Source organism: Rhinoderma darwinii, chromosome 13, assembly GCF_050947455.1.
Source record: "Rhinoderma darwinii isolate aRhiDar2 chromosome 13, aRhiDar2.hap1, whole genome shotgun sequence".
Lineage (NCBI taxonomy): Eukaryota > Metazoa > Chordata > Amphibia > Anura > Rhinodermatidae > Rhinoderma > Rhinoderma darwinii.
The window spans coordinates 57,136,936-57,154,718 of record NC_134699.1 but is presented as its reverse complement, the minus strand read 5'-3'; the positions used below and the strand labels follow the sequence as shown (position 1 = coordinate 57,154,718).

General features: G+C 48.1%; 2 protein-coding genes across 4 annotated transcripts in view; both read left to right on the top strand.

Moving 5' to 3' along the window:
• The first annotated feature begins 2,341 nt into the window (after window positions 1-2,341).
• TEPSIN (TEPSIN adaptor related protein complex 4 accessory protein) lies at window positions 2,342-12,629 on the top strand. The gene is made up of 13 exons (XM_075845496.1): window positions 2,342-2,420; window positions 2,940-3,012; window positions 4,464-4,555; window positions 4,637-4,730; window positions 5,104-5,171; window positions 5,455-5,533; window positions 5,634-5,696; window positions 7,989-8,177; window positions 8,247-8,412; window positions 9,447-9,560; window positions 10,100-10,178; window positions 11,079-11,213; window positions 11,465-12,629. Exons 1-13 carry the CDS (start codon window positions 2,385-2,387, stop codon window positions 11,927-11,929), a joined length of 1,653 nt encoding a protein of 550 aa, XP_075701611.1. The 5' UTR covers window positions 2,342-2,384; the 3' UTR covers window positions 11,930-12,629.
• Window positions 12,630-13,882: 1,253 nt separating this feature from the next.
• CEP131 (centrosomal protein 131) overlaps window positions 13,883-17,783 on the top strand; it is a 92,127-nt gene continuing 88,226 nt past the window's right edge. For all 3 annotated transcript variants that reach the window (XM_075845324.1, XM_075845323.1, XM_075845322.1), the window contains exon 1: window positions 13,883-14,028. The gene's annotated coding sequence lies outside the window, so the exon portion shown is untranslated. The remainder of the gene's footprint in view (window positions 14,029-17,783) is intronic.

Below are 17,783 nucleotides of genomic sequence, written 5' to 3'. Positions count from 1 at the left end.
GCGGGTGTTATTGAAAAGCAGGAACTGGCTCCTCTCCTGACATTTCTGCTTTAGTGAATAATTGTATTCCTCATGAAATAACAATTCTGTAGCATCTTTTCTTAAAACTGCGGTTTGCCTGTCCTCTGTTATTCCTCCTGGAAATGTATTACTAAATTGAGAATGGGGTGTTATTTCCTCTGTCAATAGGGTGTGTCCCTCCCAGACCAGCAATGAGTGGGTAGGGGCACATCCAATGACAAATGCGTATGTAGAAACCAGTGTAGAAAAAAAACATGTGCCGTATAAACGGCGAGAACTCCCATATAAGGGCCCATTCACACGAACAACGTCTGTGTCCTGTGCATGGAAATCACACGCAGCACGCTGACCCATTGATGTCAATGGGGCCGGTCGCGCATACGCTGCGCGAAACTCACTACATGTCCTAGATGGGTGCGTTTTCACGTGAATCTGATCCGCTCGTGTGAATGTAGCCTTAGTCAATTGTAAGATTTACATGTGGTTTTTTTTAACACACAGGTCTAAAAAAAAAAACTCTGTGTGAAAACATGGACTAAGGCCTCATGCACACGACCGTATTTTTTCCCACCCGTAAATACTGGCGTAAATACGGGTCCGGTGTCACACGTATTCCACCCGTTTTGCACCAGTATTTACGAACCCGTGCTCGTAAATATGGGTCCGGTGTCACACGTATTCCACCCGTATTTACGAGCACGTTTTTGGCGGCAAAATAGCGCTGCAGTAATCGGCAGCCCCTTCTCTCTATCAGTGCAGGATAGAGAGAAGGGACAACCTTTTCTGTAATAAAAGTTAAAGAAATTCATACTTACCCGGCCGTTGTCTTGGTGACGCGTCCCTCTCTTCACATCCAGCCCGACATCCCTGGATGACGCGGCAGTCCATGTGACCGCTGCAGCCTGTGATTGACCTGTGATTGGCTGCAGCGGTCACATGGCCTGAAATGTCATCCAGGACGTCGGGCCGGATGTCGAGAGGGACGCGTCACCAAGGCAACGGGCGGGAGACCGGAGTGGAGGAAGCAGGAAGTTCTCGGTAAGTATGAACATCTTTTATTTTTATTTTTTACAGGTTTATACTGATCGGCAGTCACTGTCCAGGGTGCTGAAAGAGTTACTGCCGATCAGTTAACTCTTTCAGCTCCCTGGACAGTGACTATTTACTGACGTCGCTTAGCAACGCTGCCGTAATGACGGGTGCACACATGTAGCCACCCGTCATTACGAGAGCTCCATAGACTTCTATGGACTGTCCGTGCCGTTATTACGGCCTGAAATAGGACATGTTCTATCTTTTTCAACGGCACGGGCACCTTCCCGTGAGAAAACGGGAAGGCACCCGTCGCCAATAGAAGTCTATGAGCCCGTTATTACGGGTCGTGATTACGACCCGTAATAACGGGAGTTTTTACGGTCGTGTGCATGAGGCCTAATAAGCCTGGCACAAATATGGGAATGGGCACTGTGGTTGCCTCCGTTGTTAGAGGGGGCACCCCTGAACCCCGCTGTGGCATGGCAGTAGCTTGCGTTACTGCAATTGAAAAAAGCGCTGGGCAGGCTGGCATATGACCAGGGATGCAAGGCAAGGCTTGCTGGGACATGTAGTGCAATTATAGACAGTGGCCTGCAACAGCTGGCTTTCAAAAACTACAATTTCCCGCATGCTGTAGGGTATGTGCACACACACTAATTACGTCCGTATTTGACGGACGTATTTCGGCCGCAAGTACCGGACCGAACTCAGTGCAGGGAGCCGAGCTCCTAGCATCATACTTATGTACGATGCTAGGTGTCCCTGCCTCGCTGCAGGACAACTGTCCCGTACTGAAAACATGATTACAGTACGGGACAGTTGTCCTGCAGCGAGGCAGGGACTCCTGGCATCGTATGTATGATGCTAGGAGCCCGGCTCCCTGCACTGTGTTCGGTCCGGTACTTGCGGCCGAAATACGTTCCGTCCATTACGGACGTATTTAGTGTGTGTGCACATACCCTAAAGATCACTGCTGCCGTAAAGCATGTTCTCGGAAGCATCTCCACGTTCTCACCTGCACCCTGCACTCCACCAACAACCGAGGGACGGATTCAAGCGTCCATTTCCCCGGTGTCACCGTCCTTGAACTCATAATAACGCAATGAGATCCTTGTCTAAGAATGCAGCCATATTGCTCTCCCAGCCAATCATCGCTGCCGAGACGCCTTGTCTGCATTTCAATAGGTACTTCCCTTAGACTGGCGCTTATTGGCTGAATTCTGGACATGTGCGCATTCATTGGCTGATTGGGGAGGAGCCTGCGCTGTGATTGGTGGATGCGGGTTCCGGCTGTCATTGAGGCCCCTGTGGCTGGGACAGGAGGGAGGATGGCAGTGCTGGGCAAGCTGACGTTTCTGCAGCAGGTACGTGTGTGGTGGGCCCTGAGCTGCCACCGATCTCCTGTATACATGGTGTGTGTATGTTTTAGGCTTATTTTAATAGTTTGTGTGAACGCTCTGAACTCCCCTTTAAGGGGTCTTCCATTTCTGACATGTCGGATTAGATTTGGGGACGTTCTTACAAATGCGGCCAACACTAATGTCTAGGAAAGCTGGGTGACTACCCGAGGGGTATATGGATGACAACGAATGTGGACGCAATTACAGCTTTTTCAGGCACGGCTTCAAGGACTTCTACGTACAATCCAAATGAAATAATTTCTATTTCTAGTCCGCTCCTCTGGTCCTTATGTCAGGAATGTGACTCAACAAGCTATGGAAATGAATTTTCCGGCTCTCCCAGTGATACATAATATTCCCATTTAAATGACTCCTTCTCTAATTGCCCTTTCTGCTTCACATTGACTACATCGCCCCCTGGTGGCCATCATATGATATTGCAGATAGTTAGGGCTCCTTCTAATGCTTTGTCTGTTCTTTCAGCTTCCACTGCTATTAAAGGGGACCTCCGATGATGACACCCCCTGTCCTGGATACCTATATGAGGAAATGGCCAGTATCCTTTATTCTCTACACAGATGTCCCCCTGCTGGTAGCAGCTGATCTTGGGGGCTCCCTAAAATGACACCCCAAGATCAGCTTGTCTCAGGGGGACCCAAAGTCTGATAAACCGATCTTTCCATAAATGTTTTACAGGGTTCAATGTGTGGCCCCTCATTCCGGGGATCCGTGAGGTTTACAGCTCCCATACCTACAAAGATGGACTTTCCCTTTAAGAAAAATGGGGGGGGGGAGTTGAAAAATAGGGAGCATGATCTCTCATTGATCTCATGCATGTGTGATCAACTCATTGGAGATTATGGGGAGTGGGACCTGCTCATTCTCAGCGTCATTGGAGGGTGGTCTTGTCTGAATGGAGCCATGAATGACCTGCGTTACCCCTAAACTATTGCAGGAACCGTTGAGGTCCGTTGACTGCAACCTTCATGAGACGATGGATCGGTGGTTGTGCGATATTTCTACTCAAGTTGCATGAAGGTTCCATCATGTGACCTGAGAGGTGTTACTACCTTATGCCCGAAATCGCATGACTAACACCAATGGCGACCAACTTAGGTCTACACAATGGATCTTGTGAACCCAAACTGCCCCAGAGACAATGTGGTCTTGTTGCCCATGACAACCTTATTTTAGTGTATTAATGGTTGGGAACATTTCTAATCAGGTTGCATGAAGGTTGTGTCATGTGACCTGAGAGATGCCAGTTTTTTGGGCCCGACATGTCTAACACTATGACCAACTTAGGTCTACACGACGGACCTTGTGAACCCAAACTGCCCCAGAAATTATGTTGTCTTGTTGCCTATAACACTGGAAAAATGAAATCTGGTTATCAGGTGTGCAACATTTCTATTCAAGTTGCATGAAGGTTCCATCATGTGACTTGTGAGATGACACTTTCTTGGGCCCGAGAATTGACATGACTATGGACCTTGTAAACCAAAAACTGTCCCAGAAACAATGTGGCCTTGTGGCGCATAATAACCATATCTCATTTTTCAAGTGTACCGGCTGCTCAACATTTTTAATCAAGTTGCATGAAGGTTCCACCATGTGACCTGAGAGATGCCATTTTCTTGAGCCCTTAAACACATGACTAACGCTAGTGTGGACCAACTTCGGTCTAGAAACAAAAACTGTCCCAGAGACGATGGTTTTCCGGTGTATCGGTGGTCGTGCAACATTTCTGTTCAAGTTGCATGAGGGTTCCATCATGTGACCTTAGAGGTGCCACTTTCTTAGGCCCAGAATCACATGACTAGCACTAGTGTGGACCAATTGGATCTACACGATGGACCTTGTGGCCCAAAACTGTCCCAAAAACAATGTGGTTCCATGTCAACCATATGAACTCCACTAGGGAACATATTGCTGAATCGGTAACTTCCCGTCCTAAGTCTGGACGAAATACATAAGAAATAATATCACCCCTGACCCCGTCTTCAGAGATCTCTCACGAGTCTTCTGGGAGCTGCCGGTGCCTCTTGGAGTATCTTCTGAACCGCCTGCAGAACAACTCGTGTCACGTCAAGTTAAAGGTTGGTTCAGTGTCGTAGTCCCAGGTTGGTGGGGGCATCGGGGACAACCTTCAGTCCTTCTCAATGTTGTGTCATGTGCAGGTCCTGAAGATCCTGCTCTACCTGTGTTCTCATGGGTCCGACCAGATCATCCAAGATCTCCAACGCAACGCAGCGTACTTACAGGAGGCTTCAGGTAGGAACTAACCTGACTTATCAGCTACAGGTTCCCATGACAACACTGCCTGTCCATGCTCTGGGCTTGTTCAGCTTCATCATTGTGGGGGTCCATATCTCCCGCCACGTCAATGTCTGCGTCCTAATGACTAGATTAGTGGTTATGTGTGGACATTGATGTGGTTGGTGATTTGGATCCATATATGGTATAATGGGGGGGGCGGTCTCCCTCTAGTGTGGGCCCATCTCCATAGGATTCTGGTGGGAGAGTGGCCGCGTATGATCTGCAAACGGGGTTCACGGGACCCTCGTTCTCCCAATAGTTGAGGATCCCCTCTGAAACATCCCGTGATTTTTTTTCTCTATGATCCCTGGTCTGTTTTCCTTCACAGCTGTTAGTGGACCCCCGGACCCTCTCCATGGGATCAGCCTGTACCAGAAGGTGCGGGCGGCCGGGCAGGTAACTTTATACATTTCCTGGGGATTACAATTACAGATGCAGTTTCATGGACCTAAAGTTCTGTTCATCCTGATCCTCCTGGTTCCTGAAGAGAAAGGCAAAACCCCCAGAAATCCTGTCCACCTACGTATACACATATGGGGAAGGGGATCCATAAAGAAATGTAGCTGTATATAATAATGCAGGGTCTGGGCACCTGTAGGGGTAGTCACCCAGCTGGCCATGGGCAAGACTAATCCATACCGCATAGAAGACCGCTAGGTTTTTTCTTTTCTTTTTCCAGGAACTTGTGGGCAGCTTGTATACAGATCCCGCTCCTCGTTCTTCCAGTATGGTGCCGAACAAGGAGAGGTGCCCGCCCGGTAATGTGCCAGGACTGCCCACTTTGTACATTGAGTAGGTCCAGCTGGTTGTAAGTGGTGCCCCTTTTTCTTATTGCCACTTTGTCATTTCTTCTTTTAGGAATGGGGTCTCAGGTTTCTCGTTCCCAAGGCTTCGGGTATTCCCAGGAGAAACCTCATTTAGGTAATTTCCTCTGGTCCTGCAGCGCTGGGGTTGAATCCGACCAAGGGCAACATCTGCGCGGAGTTTGTATCCTCATATCTGCGTGGCTCTGCTCCAGGCGGTGGTGTAATGTCACAAGGGATGTGACCCGGCTGCAAAAGGAAGATCTCTGGGCAAGCGACGCTTTTAACTGGTCGCGGGTCCAGTCGAAAACTCTCCCACGGCCCTCACTGCACTTGTTTCCGAGGCCTTGTGTGCCGGGCCCTGAAGACGAGAGAAGTGAGGAGGAAGCACAGTATAATGCCCCATAGTGGCCCCCACACCATATAATGGCCCATAGTGGCGCCCACACCATATAATGGCCCATAGTGGCGCCCACACCATATAATGGCCCATAGTGGCGCCCACACCATATAATGGCCCATAGTGGCCCCCACACCATATAATGGCCCATAGTGGCCCCCACACCATATAATGGCCCATAGTGGCCCCCACACCATATAGTGGCCCCCACACCATATAATGGCCCATAGTGCCCCCACACCATATAATGGCCCATAGTGCCCCCACACCATATAATGGCCCATAGTGCCCCCACACCATATATTGGCCCATAGTGCCCCCACACCATATAATGGCCCATAGTGCCCCCACACCATATAATGGCCCATAGTGCCCCCACACCATATAATGGCCCATAGTGCCCCCCACACCATATAATGGCCCATAGTGCCCCCCACACCATATAATGGCCCATAGTGCCCCCCACACCATATAATGGCCCATAGTGCCCCCACACCATATAATGGCCCATAGTGCCCCCCACACCATATAATGGCCCATAGTGCCCCCCACACCATATAATGGCCCATAGTGCCCCCCACACCATATAATGGCTTGCAGTATAAAGCCCACATAGCTTCTCCCACACAATATAATTCCCCATAGCTGCCCCCACACAGTATAATGGCTTGCAGTATAAAGCCCCTATAACTGCCCCCACACAGTATAATGCCCCTATAGCGGCCCCCACACACAGTATAATGCCCCATAGTGTTCCCTTACACAGTATAATGCCCCCACACAGCCCCATAGTGCCTAATAAAATAAATACTCCCCTAACCCTGTTCTGACGACGAGTGGAGATCCCTCTGCTCCTGTGGTCTCTGCTCTGTACGGCTCGGTGCAGACCAGCGTGTAGACAACACTGTATCACGCCTGTCTGTGCCGAGCCGTGAGCTGCCGGCGTTGCATAAAACTGGTGGAGCAGGAAGCTGACGGCTCCCTGCTCCACCATTGGATTCAACTGTATCTGCGCGCTGAGGACAGAGATACAGTTGAACCGGGAAAAAATGCACAAGATGTCGGTTATCTGCGCTGAATTTCATTGTTTTGTTTTTTTTCCGCTTACTTGCCCAGCCCTTGCTCCCAGGACAATACAGAAGAGTATTGTACCATCGATCAAACGATCACGTTAATGTTCTTGTCGTTCACCATTGCTAACACTAGATGGCGTGCTTGTCCTTTGCCATTTCTAACACTAGATGGCGGGCTTGTCCTTCGCCATTTCTAACACTAGATGGCGTGCTTGTCCTTCGCCATTTCTACCACTAGATGGCGTGCTTGTCCTTCGCCATTTCCAACACTAGATGGCGTGCTTGTCCTTCACCATTTCTAACCCTGGATGGCGTGCTTGTCCTTCAACATTTCTAACCCTGGATGGCGTGCTTGTCCTTCGCATTTCTAACCCTAGATGGCGTGCTTGTCCTTCACCATTTCTAACCCTGGATGGCGTGCTTGTCCTTCACCATTTCTAACCCTGGATGGCGTGCTTGTCCTTCACCATTTCTAACCCTGGATGGCGTGCTTGTCCTTTGCCATTTCTAACCCTGGATGGCGTGCTTGTCCTTCGCCATTTCTAACCCTAGATGGCGTGCTTGTCCTTCGCCATTTCTAACCCTGGATGGCGGTGTTGTCAAGTAAACTTTTTCAATGTAGCATAAAAAATTGTAGAGTAGTACGGATTGCCTAAAATACGGGTGTGTTCTTTTATGCCCCCACCCTATCGGAACGTTGAGGGCCATCCATTGGGCACATGTCAGGGGAGGTGATCGGTCCTCCTCGATTTTAAAGAGACCTAACTGGGTCAGTGTTAGATCTGTACAGGTGTTAACAAGAATGGTCCCATGCACCGACCGCAAGCAGAGGTCTTGAAAATGATGATAAATTGAAGCACAAAGTATATTAGGAAGCTACAGAACTTTTTATTCTACAATGATTAAGCCTTATTTACAATGGCGGTCTCTCGTACAGGTAGTGAAGCTCTGCTGAGCGGCATACACAGAGCGGCTGTAGCTGTGACTCAGAAAGTGCTGGTCGGAGCAGCGTCACCGTCTCCTTGTCTCCGAGATCAGGTGGACGACACATACAAGCCGGTGACAGTACCTCCGGGTGAGAGGCATCCATCGGCAGGGAAGCCTGTGCCCGCTCACAGCTTCAGAGGTGAATCATGTCTGATTGTCAGGTGGCAGGGTTTACCCGCAGTATATACTCACGGACCTTTCCTTCCAGGCGATCACCACTCAGGAGTACCGGGGGGAGGATGGGATGACAGCGACAGTGGCCATAGCTCGCAGGACTCTTTACAAGACAAGTCTCCACGCAGCCTGTCCACAGATGCCGGCAGCGACGGCCAATCCCGTAGCAGCAACCGGGAGAACACAGAGATTTCCGAAAGGTAGACTCGGGGCCGGCGTCAGCACCGGGCAAGTGCCAGGGGGCCCACTAGCATGGGGGGACCCACTCGGCAGCCGGGTGCTGACACTGCGGTCATGGCTCTTCCAGGAGTGGAATCCCCGACCAGGGTGTTGCCGACGGGATTCTGCTTCTAGAGGGAGCCCCTGTCTAGGAGGCGGCATAACTACCGTTGTAGCAGCATGCGGGGCCCACAGCACGAGGGGGACGTGCCACCCGCCGTCACAAGCCCCCCCCCCATGCCCAGTGCCCCCGCTAGCAGCCGCTATGGCTGCTACAGCGGGAGCAACGCCACATTCATTAGTATCTGTGTCCTTAGGACGCAGATACTATTGAACGCTATGGTAGAGCAGGGAGTTATCTACCTGGGAGGGGGGGGGGCTCTGTGGCACTACCTGGGAGGGGGGGGGCTCTGTGGCACTACCTGGGAGGGGGCCTACATAGCACTATCTGCAGTGGGCACTAAATTTGTGGGGTTGCAAACTGGAGGCCTAGCTTCTTTATGGGGGCATAAAGTAACATTTTCTGCCTTTTTACTGCCGCCATGAGTTCCCCCACAAAGGGGCCTACTAAGTCTGTCGCCCAAGGGCCCACGTGAACCTGGAGCCGGCCCTGGGTAGATTGATTGTACCGGCATGACGAGTTAATTACTTATAGGCAGCCCACGGCTCTTGGCACTCTTGATCAACTGATTGTCCTGGGAGCTGTGCTCATGGGACAACCCCTTTTAATAATTTCTTTCATTTCCACACAATTCTCAAGATCTCTGCTTGCTGTCAGTAAATGGAAATATTCTTGTTTACCAATGGCTGATATCCGCCAGTAGAGAGATTTGTGCTGGGGATGTATTTAGCACACAGATAATTTTTAATGTGAATGTTACCATTCAATGACAGAAAGCAGAGATCTTGTGTGTGGTGAGGAATATAAAAAAACGTAATGTAGTCTAGAAAGTTGCACAGATGGTTGTCATGCATTTAGTTAGACTGTCGTGTCATCTTTTTTTCTCTCGTACAGGGTGGAACCAGCTCATCCTGGCGACTGTCTACAAGAGGCACAACTGGTATTGACCGCCATAAGGGGGCAAAAATTATTCCTCACCCAAGAGGAGGTGCAGCAGTTTGTTAGAGGGTGAGTTCTGGCTAGACTGGGGCTTATGTGATCACATTCTGGATGGTTTCAGTCGCCACTAGGGGGAGCTTTACGGAAGACAGATTTATTGAGCTCTGTATTAACCCCTTGCCACCCCGTATGTGGCAGGTGCCGGCTGTTTCATACAACTGACACCCGTCTGTGGCCGGGATTGCAGATCACTCTAGACCCGGCTGTTAATCTCCTCAAGACCTGCATTTAATAGCGACCTCGGCATCTGAGTGGTCAGACAGAGGGTGCTCCCTCTGTCCCCCAATCCCCCCCCCTCCCGCAATGAAATTGCAGGGTGCTGACCGGTTGCCATAGCAGCCAGAGACCTATTGAAGACCTCCAGGTCTACCATTAGTGGAGTGCAGATAAAGGCAATACACTGCAGTACATAAGTAAGATCGTTAGATCGTTTATGCAAAGTCCCCGGGGGACTATAAAAAATGAAAAGTGGTCAAAAAGACTTATGTACCCCAAAGTGACAATAAAAACGAAATCTCGTAACGCGCTCTTGTGCTGTCTTCTGACAGGTGTTCGCTGCTGAACTGTGAAGTGGTGTTCGAGATGTTAAATCGCTCATTGGAAGAGGACGGCTCGTCTATCAAACTGGTGAGAAAACACTAAAGACCCAAATGGACAACACTTTTTTTTTTTTTATGGATTTCCATTAATTTTCTTCTCCATTCAGGTCCAAAGCTAATTACAGAATTCTGCTGGTTTCCTGTCACTAGAGGGCAGTGCATCACATGACAGCAGGGTACAGATCTGTCTGTTTCCAAGGGCAACCAGAGGAATTTTGAAATCCGCTATGTATAGGAATTGAAAATACGAAAATTCTCAAAACTATTTAACTTTTTCATGTAAATTTAGTCGTGAGATTTTGTTAAAGTGGCTCGACATTCTCTACTGATTTCTTAATATATCTTCATAGCAGTAGGGAGCTCCGCTTTACTGACACAGAGCTACAAATCCTGCGTAGAAATCAATAATAAAATTCTGGCTTCCTGCAGCCACCACTAGGGGGAGCTTACGATATACTGTTTATACATTGCAATAACAAAACAGCCACACGCTCCCTCTAGTGGTGATTGCAGGAACAAATTTTATCATTTGACTGTCTATACAGGGGATTTTGGAGCTCTGTATCAGAAAAACAGAGCTCCGAATACTATAAAGATCTGTTTGGAAATTAACTGGCACAATTTCGAATCCATTTAAATAAAAAAAAAGAAAAGCCGAACAGAATACATAAATGGTCTAGTCGCAGCTGTCACCTTTGCCTCATGCAGAAGGTGTAGCCTTCAGGCAAGGAGCTGATGAACATTATATATATTTTTTTAATATTCTAATGTCTATGGGGACGACGACAAAATCCATGGATAAGCGGCGCCATAGATGACAGGCAGCCACTTATCTCCCCTTTCAGCTGACTGTGATGCCATACTGCTAGCCACCATTGCTGGTCACTGGTTCAGTTATGAGTAAGCTTTTATATTGGTTTCCTTACAGCGGTCTATGTGCGCTATCGCTTCCCTCATGACCTCTGACCTGCTGTCACATGACCACATGATGGCGGTGGTTAGGAACAATCTGCAGCAGCTGAGCCGAGGACCCTCAGGACCAGTGAAGGACAAAGCCAGGAAGGTAGGGACCGCGTTATCTCCACTTATAAAAAAAAACATCTGCGTCTGATTTGGTGTTACGTTTTTTTTCTAATATATGTATATACTCCAGTCACAGCCAAAGCTGCATTGAGAATTCTGCTTTTTTAATCGATCGGGCCTTTATTTCCCTGCTACCATTTCATGGGAGGCAGCAGAATTCTGATTGCAGCTCTGGATGTGACTGGACTGTTTCATTAGGCGTCATAATTAACCACTTGTGTTCTTTTTAAGATTCTTCTCCAGTTTGAAGCCCTGACACAAACCTCTCCTAAGCATGGGACTGCCCTCCAAATACCCACCTCCCCCTCTACCCATGCCAGCCCCTTGGATCTTCTTACAGACCCCCTCCCTGAAACAGGCTGTGAGAATCTACTGACCCCCTCTAGCGTCCCTACCACCCCCATCACATCCTCCGATCCTGCTTGCCACGGATTTACCCAGAATGGAAGCCAAGATACGGAAGAAGGTGCCACGGCCATTGACAAGAAGGACCGCGCCCACAGCGATCCCGAGGTGTCTGCCCAGACTCCACCATGCGGAGGGCTGTCACTTTTTGATGGCATGGAATTGGTGACCCCAATAAGGAGACTTGGGAAAGATGGTAAAATGCCAAGTCAGATGCCCCCTGAAACCAGCACAGCCCAAGAGAGGACTCCTAAGCCAAGTCTATCCGCTTTCTCCTTCTTGAACAGTTAGCACACGACGTGGCACCACAGACAATGGTGGTAGTTGTGCCAGGCAGCGTGTGGTTTCTGCCTGGTTGCCCGGGTGAAGACAGAGGCAGCTGGACTGTCGGCAGAAACCAGCAAACACTAACCCATCCAAGGGTTGCCCAGGATTAGAAAAACTTGGCTGCTTTCTTCTATAAACAGCGCCACACCTGTCCACTGGTTGTTTGTGGTATTGCAGCTAAACCCTATTGACTTTAACTCCTTCCAGACAGTTGACGTCAATGTAGGTCATAGTCGGGAGGGGATGTATGGAGCGGCATCATGGGCTCAGCTCAGTTTATACGCCACCGGTGTCTGCTTTATCTATCGCCAATGATTGTCATAGAAGCCTGGGCGCCTGATGAAAGGTCTGCCATCTTGGTGCTCCCGCCAGAGGAGGACGTATTGTAATCGTATTGACCATTTGCACGACTGTTGATGGAAAAAAATAAAAAAAGTTATGGCTTTTGGAAGGTGAGGAGGAAAAAACAAAAAATGTCTGCATTGGTAAGAGGTTGATGGAACTGAGCTGCACTACCAGACACAACCCATGGACAGGGGGGGCGCTGTTTTTGAAAGGAAAGCCATGTCTGTCTAATCCTGGACAACCCTGTTAATATGTAAAGGGTTCTGTATATATCCTGATAACTTCCAGTCTGAACGCGATGAATAAAATTTTTGTTCTACTCTGGGGTCCGAAGAGGTTGAAAAGGGTGGAGGCATAAATTATTATTTTTTTTATAAAAAACATATAATAAAAAACACCTGGTCGACCGCGATTATAGCGCCACCGTATGGCCAATTCAGCGGCCCTTTTTTTTTTATTAACTTTTTTTGTTCATTTTTATATTTTCTTAAAAAAAAATTATTTACATTTATTTTATCTACTTTTTTAGGTCGTTTTGTTACTGAACCTTCCATTCGGCGTCACGTGAGTTGGGCTCTGTTCACACCTGCGTCAGGGCTTTCCATTGTTCCACAGGAGCAGCACAAGGGAAAACCGGAAGCGACGGTTCCGTTGCAACATGGCGGCCGACGGAACGCATTGACTTTAATGGGCTCCGTCGGGGCGTCTGTGGTTTTACCGGAAGCAAAAGTGCAGCGTACAGCGCCGTTGTTTCTGGTAATCTCTGCTGGATCTGCGACTAAGGCCGGGTCTCCGCGTAGCGTGAACGCTGCGCAAATTCTGTAACATTTTATCGTAGACTTCAATGAAATTCCGCAGCAAATACGCCACGAAATCTGCGTCTACAGACGAAATGCCCCAGGAAAAAGGCAGGTGGTGTATTAGACAAAGACTCGTACCGATTATTGTGCGGCGTGTTAAGCATCGTAAAGGCGTGGCTAAACAACGCAGAATTGATGCGCCAAATATATTAAAGACTAATGCCTTTTTTTAACTCTAAATATTAGCGAAGGGCAGCTGAGGTCATCGGCTGCTCCACATGTGCTTGTGAAGAGGGCCTCAGCTGTTTCTTAGTCATTTCTGTGTCTGGGAAAGCTGGGTGACAACCTCAGCTTTCCAAGGTACTAAGAAAAGGCTGTAGATCTGTTAAAAACAGAATATGCGATTTTCAAAAAAATCGCTGCAAAAACCGCACCGTGTGAATATAGGTAGTAGTGATTTTAATTTAAAGGGAAAGGCTACTTTTCTTTTAAAAAAAATTCAAGTGTTGTTAATGGTGTGGAGATATTCTCATCTATAAAGTCCATGTAGTGGGAAAAACCCATTCAATAATCGTTACTCCATCTGCCTGACCGGCTGCAATAACGAGGAGCAGAAACCAGACACAACGTAAACTAACCACGCCCACTTTGTGTTCTCCACCAAACTGCTGCTCGCGGTCCCGCCCCTCCGGTTGAGTGACAGAAAAAGCACCAATGATCTAGCAATGATGTAATGCGCCAGCCAATGAGCAGGCAGAACGGACACGTTCGTTAGGTTGTTGTATTTTGCTGCCATGGAAGTCTGTGTGTAAAACATTGGCAGTTACCATTCGTTCTGTGCCGTAAAGGAGGTTGCGGGGCCGAACACCCGCGGGCTAAACGGAAGTTCTACACCCAGAAGACACCCGGCCACAAGTGGTTCGTAGACATAATCTTTATACAAACTGAGCACAGTCTTTACATTAATCCATGAGACTGGCACCTCCACCCAGGAGGCTGTGTATATATAATACAGACTGGCATCTCCACCAAGGAGGCTGTGTATATAATAGAGACTGGTACCTCCACCCTGGAGACTGTGTATATAATAGAGACTGGCACCTCCACCAAGGAGGCTGTGTATATAATAGAGACTGGCACCTCCACCCAGGAGGCTGTGTATATATAATAGTGACTGACACCTCCACCAAGGAGACTGTGTATATATAATAGAGACTGGTACCTCCACCCAGGAGGCTGTGTATATAATAGAGACTGGCACCTCCACCAAGGAGACTGTGTATATAATAGAGACTGGCACCTCCACCAAGGAGACTGTGTATATAATAGAGACTGGTACCTCCACCCAGGAGACTGTGTATATAATAGAGACTAGCATCTCCACCAAGGAGACTGTGTATATAATAGAGACTAGCATCTCCACCAAGGAGACTGTGTATATAATAGAGACTGGCATCTCCACCCAGGAGACTGTGTATATATAATAGAGACTGGCACCTCCACCAAGGAGACTGTGTATATATAATAGAGACTGGTACCTCCACCAAGGAGACTGTGTATATAATAGAGACTGGCACCTCCACCAAGGAGACTGTGTATATAATAGAGACTGGCACCTCCACCAAGGAGACTGTGTATATAATAGAGACTGGCACCTCCACCCAGGAGACTGTGTATATAATAGAGACTGGTACCTCCACCAAGGAGACTGTGTATATATAATAGTGACTGACACCTCCACCAAGGAGACTGTGTATATAATAGAGACTGGCACCTCCACCCAGGAGACTGTGTATATAATAGAGACTGTCACCTCCACCAAGGAGACTGTGTATATAATAGAGACTGGCATCTCCACCAAGGAGGCTGTGTATATAATAGAGACTGGCATCTCCACCAAGGAGGCTGTGTATATAATAGAGACTGGCATCTCCACCAAGGAGGCTGTGTATATAATAGAGACTGGCACCTCCACCAAGGAGGCTGTTTATATATAATAGAGACTGGTACCTCCACCAAGGAGGCTGTGTATATAATAGAGACTGGCACCTCCACCAAGGAGGCTGTGTATATAATAGAGACTGGCACCTCCACCAAGGAGGCTATATATAATAGAGACTGGCACCTCCACCCTGGAGACTGTGTATATAATAGAGACTGGTACCTCCACCCAGGAGGCTGTGTATATATAATACAGACTGGCATCTCCACCAAGGAGGCTGTTTATATATAATACAGACTGGCACCTCCACCAAGGAGGCTGTGTATATAATAGAGACTGGCACCTCCACCAAGGAGGCTGTGTATATATAATACAGACTGGCATCTCCACCAAGGAGGCTGTGTATATAATAGAGACTGGTACCTCCACCAAGGAGGCTGTGTATATAATAGAGACTGGCACCTCCACCAAGGAGGCTGTGTATATATAATACAGACTGGCATCTCCACCAAGGAGGCTGTGTATATAATAGAGACTGGTACCTCCACCTAGGAGGCTGTGTATATATAATAGAGACTGTCGCCTCCACCAAGGAGACTGTGTATATAATAGAGACTGGCACCTCCACCAAGGAGACTGTGTATATAATAGAGACTGGCATCTCCACCAAGGAGGCTGTGTATATAATAGAGACTGGTACCTCCACCAAGGAGACTGTGTATATAATAGAGACTGGCATCTCCACCAAGGAGGCTGTATATATAATAGAGACTGGCACCTCCACCGAAGAGGCTGTGTATATAATAGAGACTGGTACCTCCACCAAGGAGACTGTGTATATAATAGAGACTGGTACCTCCACCAAGGAGACTGTGTATATAATAGAGACTAGCATCTCCACCAAGGAGACTGTGTATATAATAGAGACTAGCATCTCCACCAAGGAGGCTATATATAATAGAGACTGGCACCTCCACCAAGGAGACTGTGTATATAATAGAGACTGGCACCTCCACCCAGGAGACTGTGTATATAATAGAGACTGGCACCTCCACCCAGGAGACTGTGTATATAATAGAGACTGGCACCTCCACCAAGGAGGCTGTGTATATAATAGAGACTGGTACCTCCACCCTGGAGACTGTATATAATAGAGACTGGCACCTCCACCCAGGAGACTGTGTATATAATAGAGACTGGCACCTCCACCCAGGAGACTGTGTATATAATAGAGACTGGCACCTCCACCCAGGAGACTGTGTATATAATAGAGACTGGCACCTCCACCCAGGAGGCTGTGTATATATAATACAGACTGGCATCTCCACCAAGGAGGCTGTTTATATATAATAGAGACTGGTACCTCCACCCTGGAGACTGTGTATATAATAGAGACTGGTACCTCCACCCAGGAGGCTGTGTATATATAATACAGACTGGCATCTCCACCAAGGAGGCTGTTTATATATAATAGAGACTGGCACCTCCACCAAGGAGGCTGTGTATATAATAGAGACTGGCACCTCCACCAAGGAGGCTGTGTATATATAATACAGACTGGCATCTCCACCAAGGAGGCTGTGTATATAATAGAGACTGGTACCTCCACCAAGGAGGCTGTGTATATAATGGAGACTGGCACCTCCACCAAGGAGGCTGTGTATATATAATACAGACTGGCATCTCCACCAAGGAGGCTGTGTATATAATAGAGACTGGTACCTCCACCCAGGAGGCTGTGTATATATAATAGAGACTGTCGCCTCCACCAAGGAGACTGTGTGTATATAATAGAGACTGACACCACCAAGGAGACTGTGTATATAATAGAGACTGGCACCTCCACCGAAGAGGCTGTGTATATAATAGAGACTGGTACCTCCACCAAGGAGACTGTGTATATAATAGAGAATGGTACCTCCACCAAGGAGACTGTGTATATAATGGAGACTGGCACCTCCACCAAGGAGGCTGTGTATATATAATAGAGACTGGCACCTCCACCCAGGAGACTGTGTATATAATAGAGACTGGTACCTCCACCCTGGAGACTGTGTATATAATAGAGACTGGCATCTCCACCCAGGAGACTGTATATATAATAGAGACTGGCACCTCCACCCAGGAGACTGTTTATATAATAGAGACTGGCACCTCCACCAAGGAGGCTGTTTATATATAATAGAGACTGGTACCTCCACCAAGGAGACTGTGTATATATAATAGAGACTGGCACCTCCACCCAGGAGACTGTGTATATAATAGAGACTGGTACCTCCACCAAGGAGACTGTGTATATAATAGAGACTGGTACCTCCACCCTGGAGACTGTGTATATAATAGAGACTGGCATCTCCACCCAGGAGACTGTATATATAATAGAGACTGGTACCTCCACCCTGGAGACTGTGTATATAATAGAGACTGGCACCTCCACCCAGGAGACTGTGTATATAATAGAGACTGGCACCTCCACCCAGGAGACTGTGTATATAATAGAGACTGGCACCTCCACCAAGGAGGCTGTTTATATATAATAGAGACTGGTACCTCCACCAAGAAGACTGTGTATATATAATAGAGACTGGCACCTCCACCAAGGAGGCTGTGTATATAATAGAGACTGGTACCTCCACCCAGGAGACTGTGTATATATAATAGAGACTGGCACCTCCACCCAGGAGGCTGTGTATATAATAGAGACTGGTACCTCCACCAAGGAGGCTGTGTA

Bases quoted from the DNA above. Each gene is read 5' to 3' on its own strand.
- TEPSIN (XM_075845496.1), top strand. From the start codon at position 2,385: ATGGCAGTGCTGGGCAAGCTGACGTTTCTGCAGCAG. The intron at 5,172-5,454 runs GTAACTTTATAC...TTCTTTTTCCAG, and splicing joins AGGTGCGGGCGGCCGGGCAG to GAACTTGTGGGCAGCTTGTA. The intron at 10,179-11,078 runs GTGAGAAAACAC...GTTTCCTTACAG, and splicing joins ACGGCTCGTCTATCAAACTG to CGGTCTATGTGCGCTATCGC.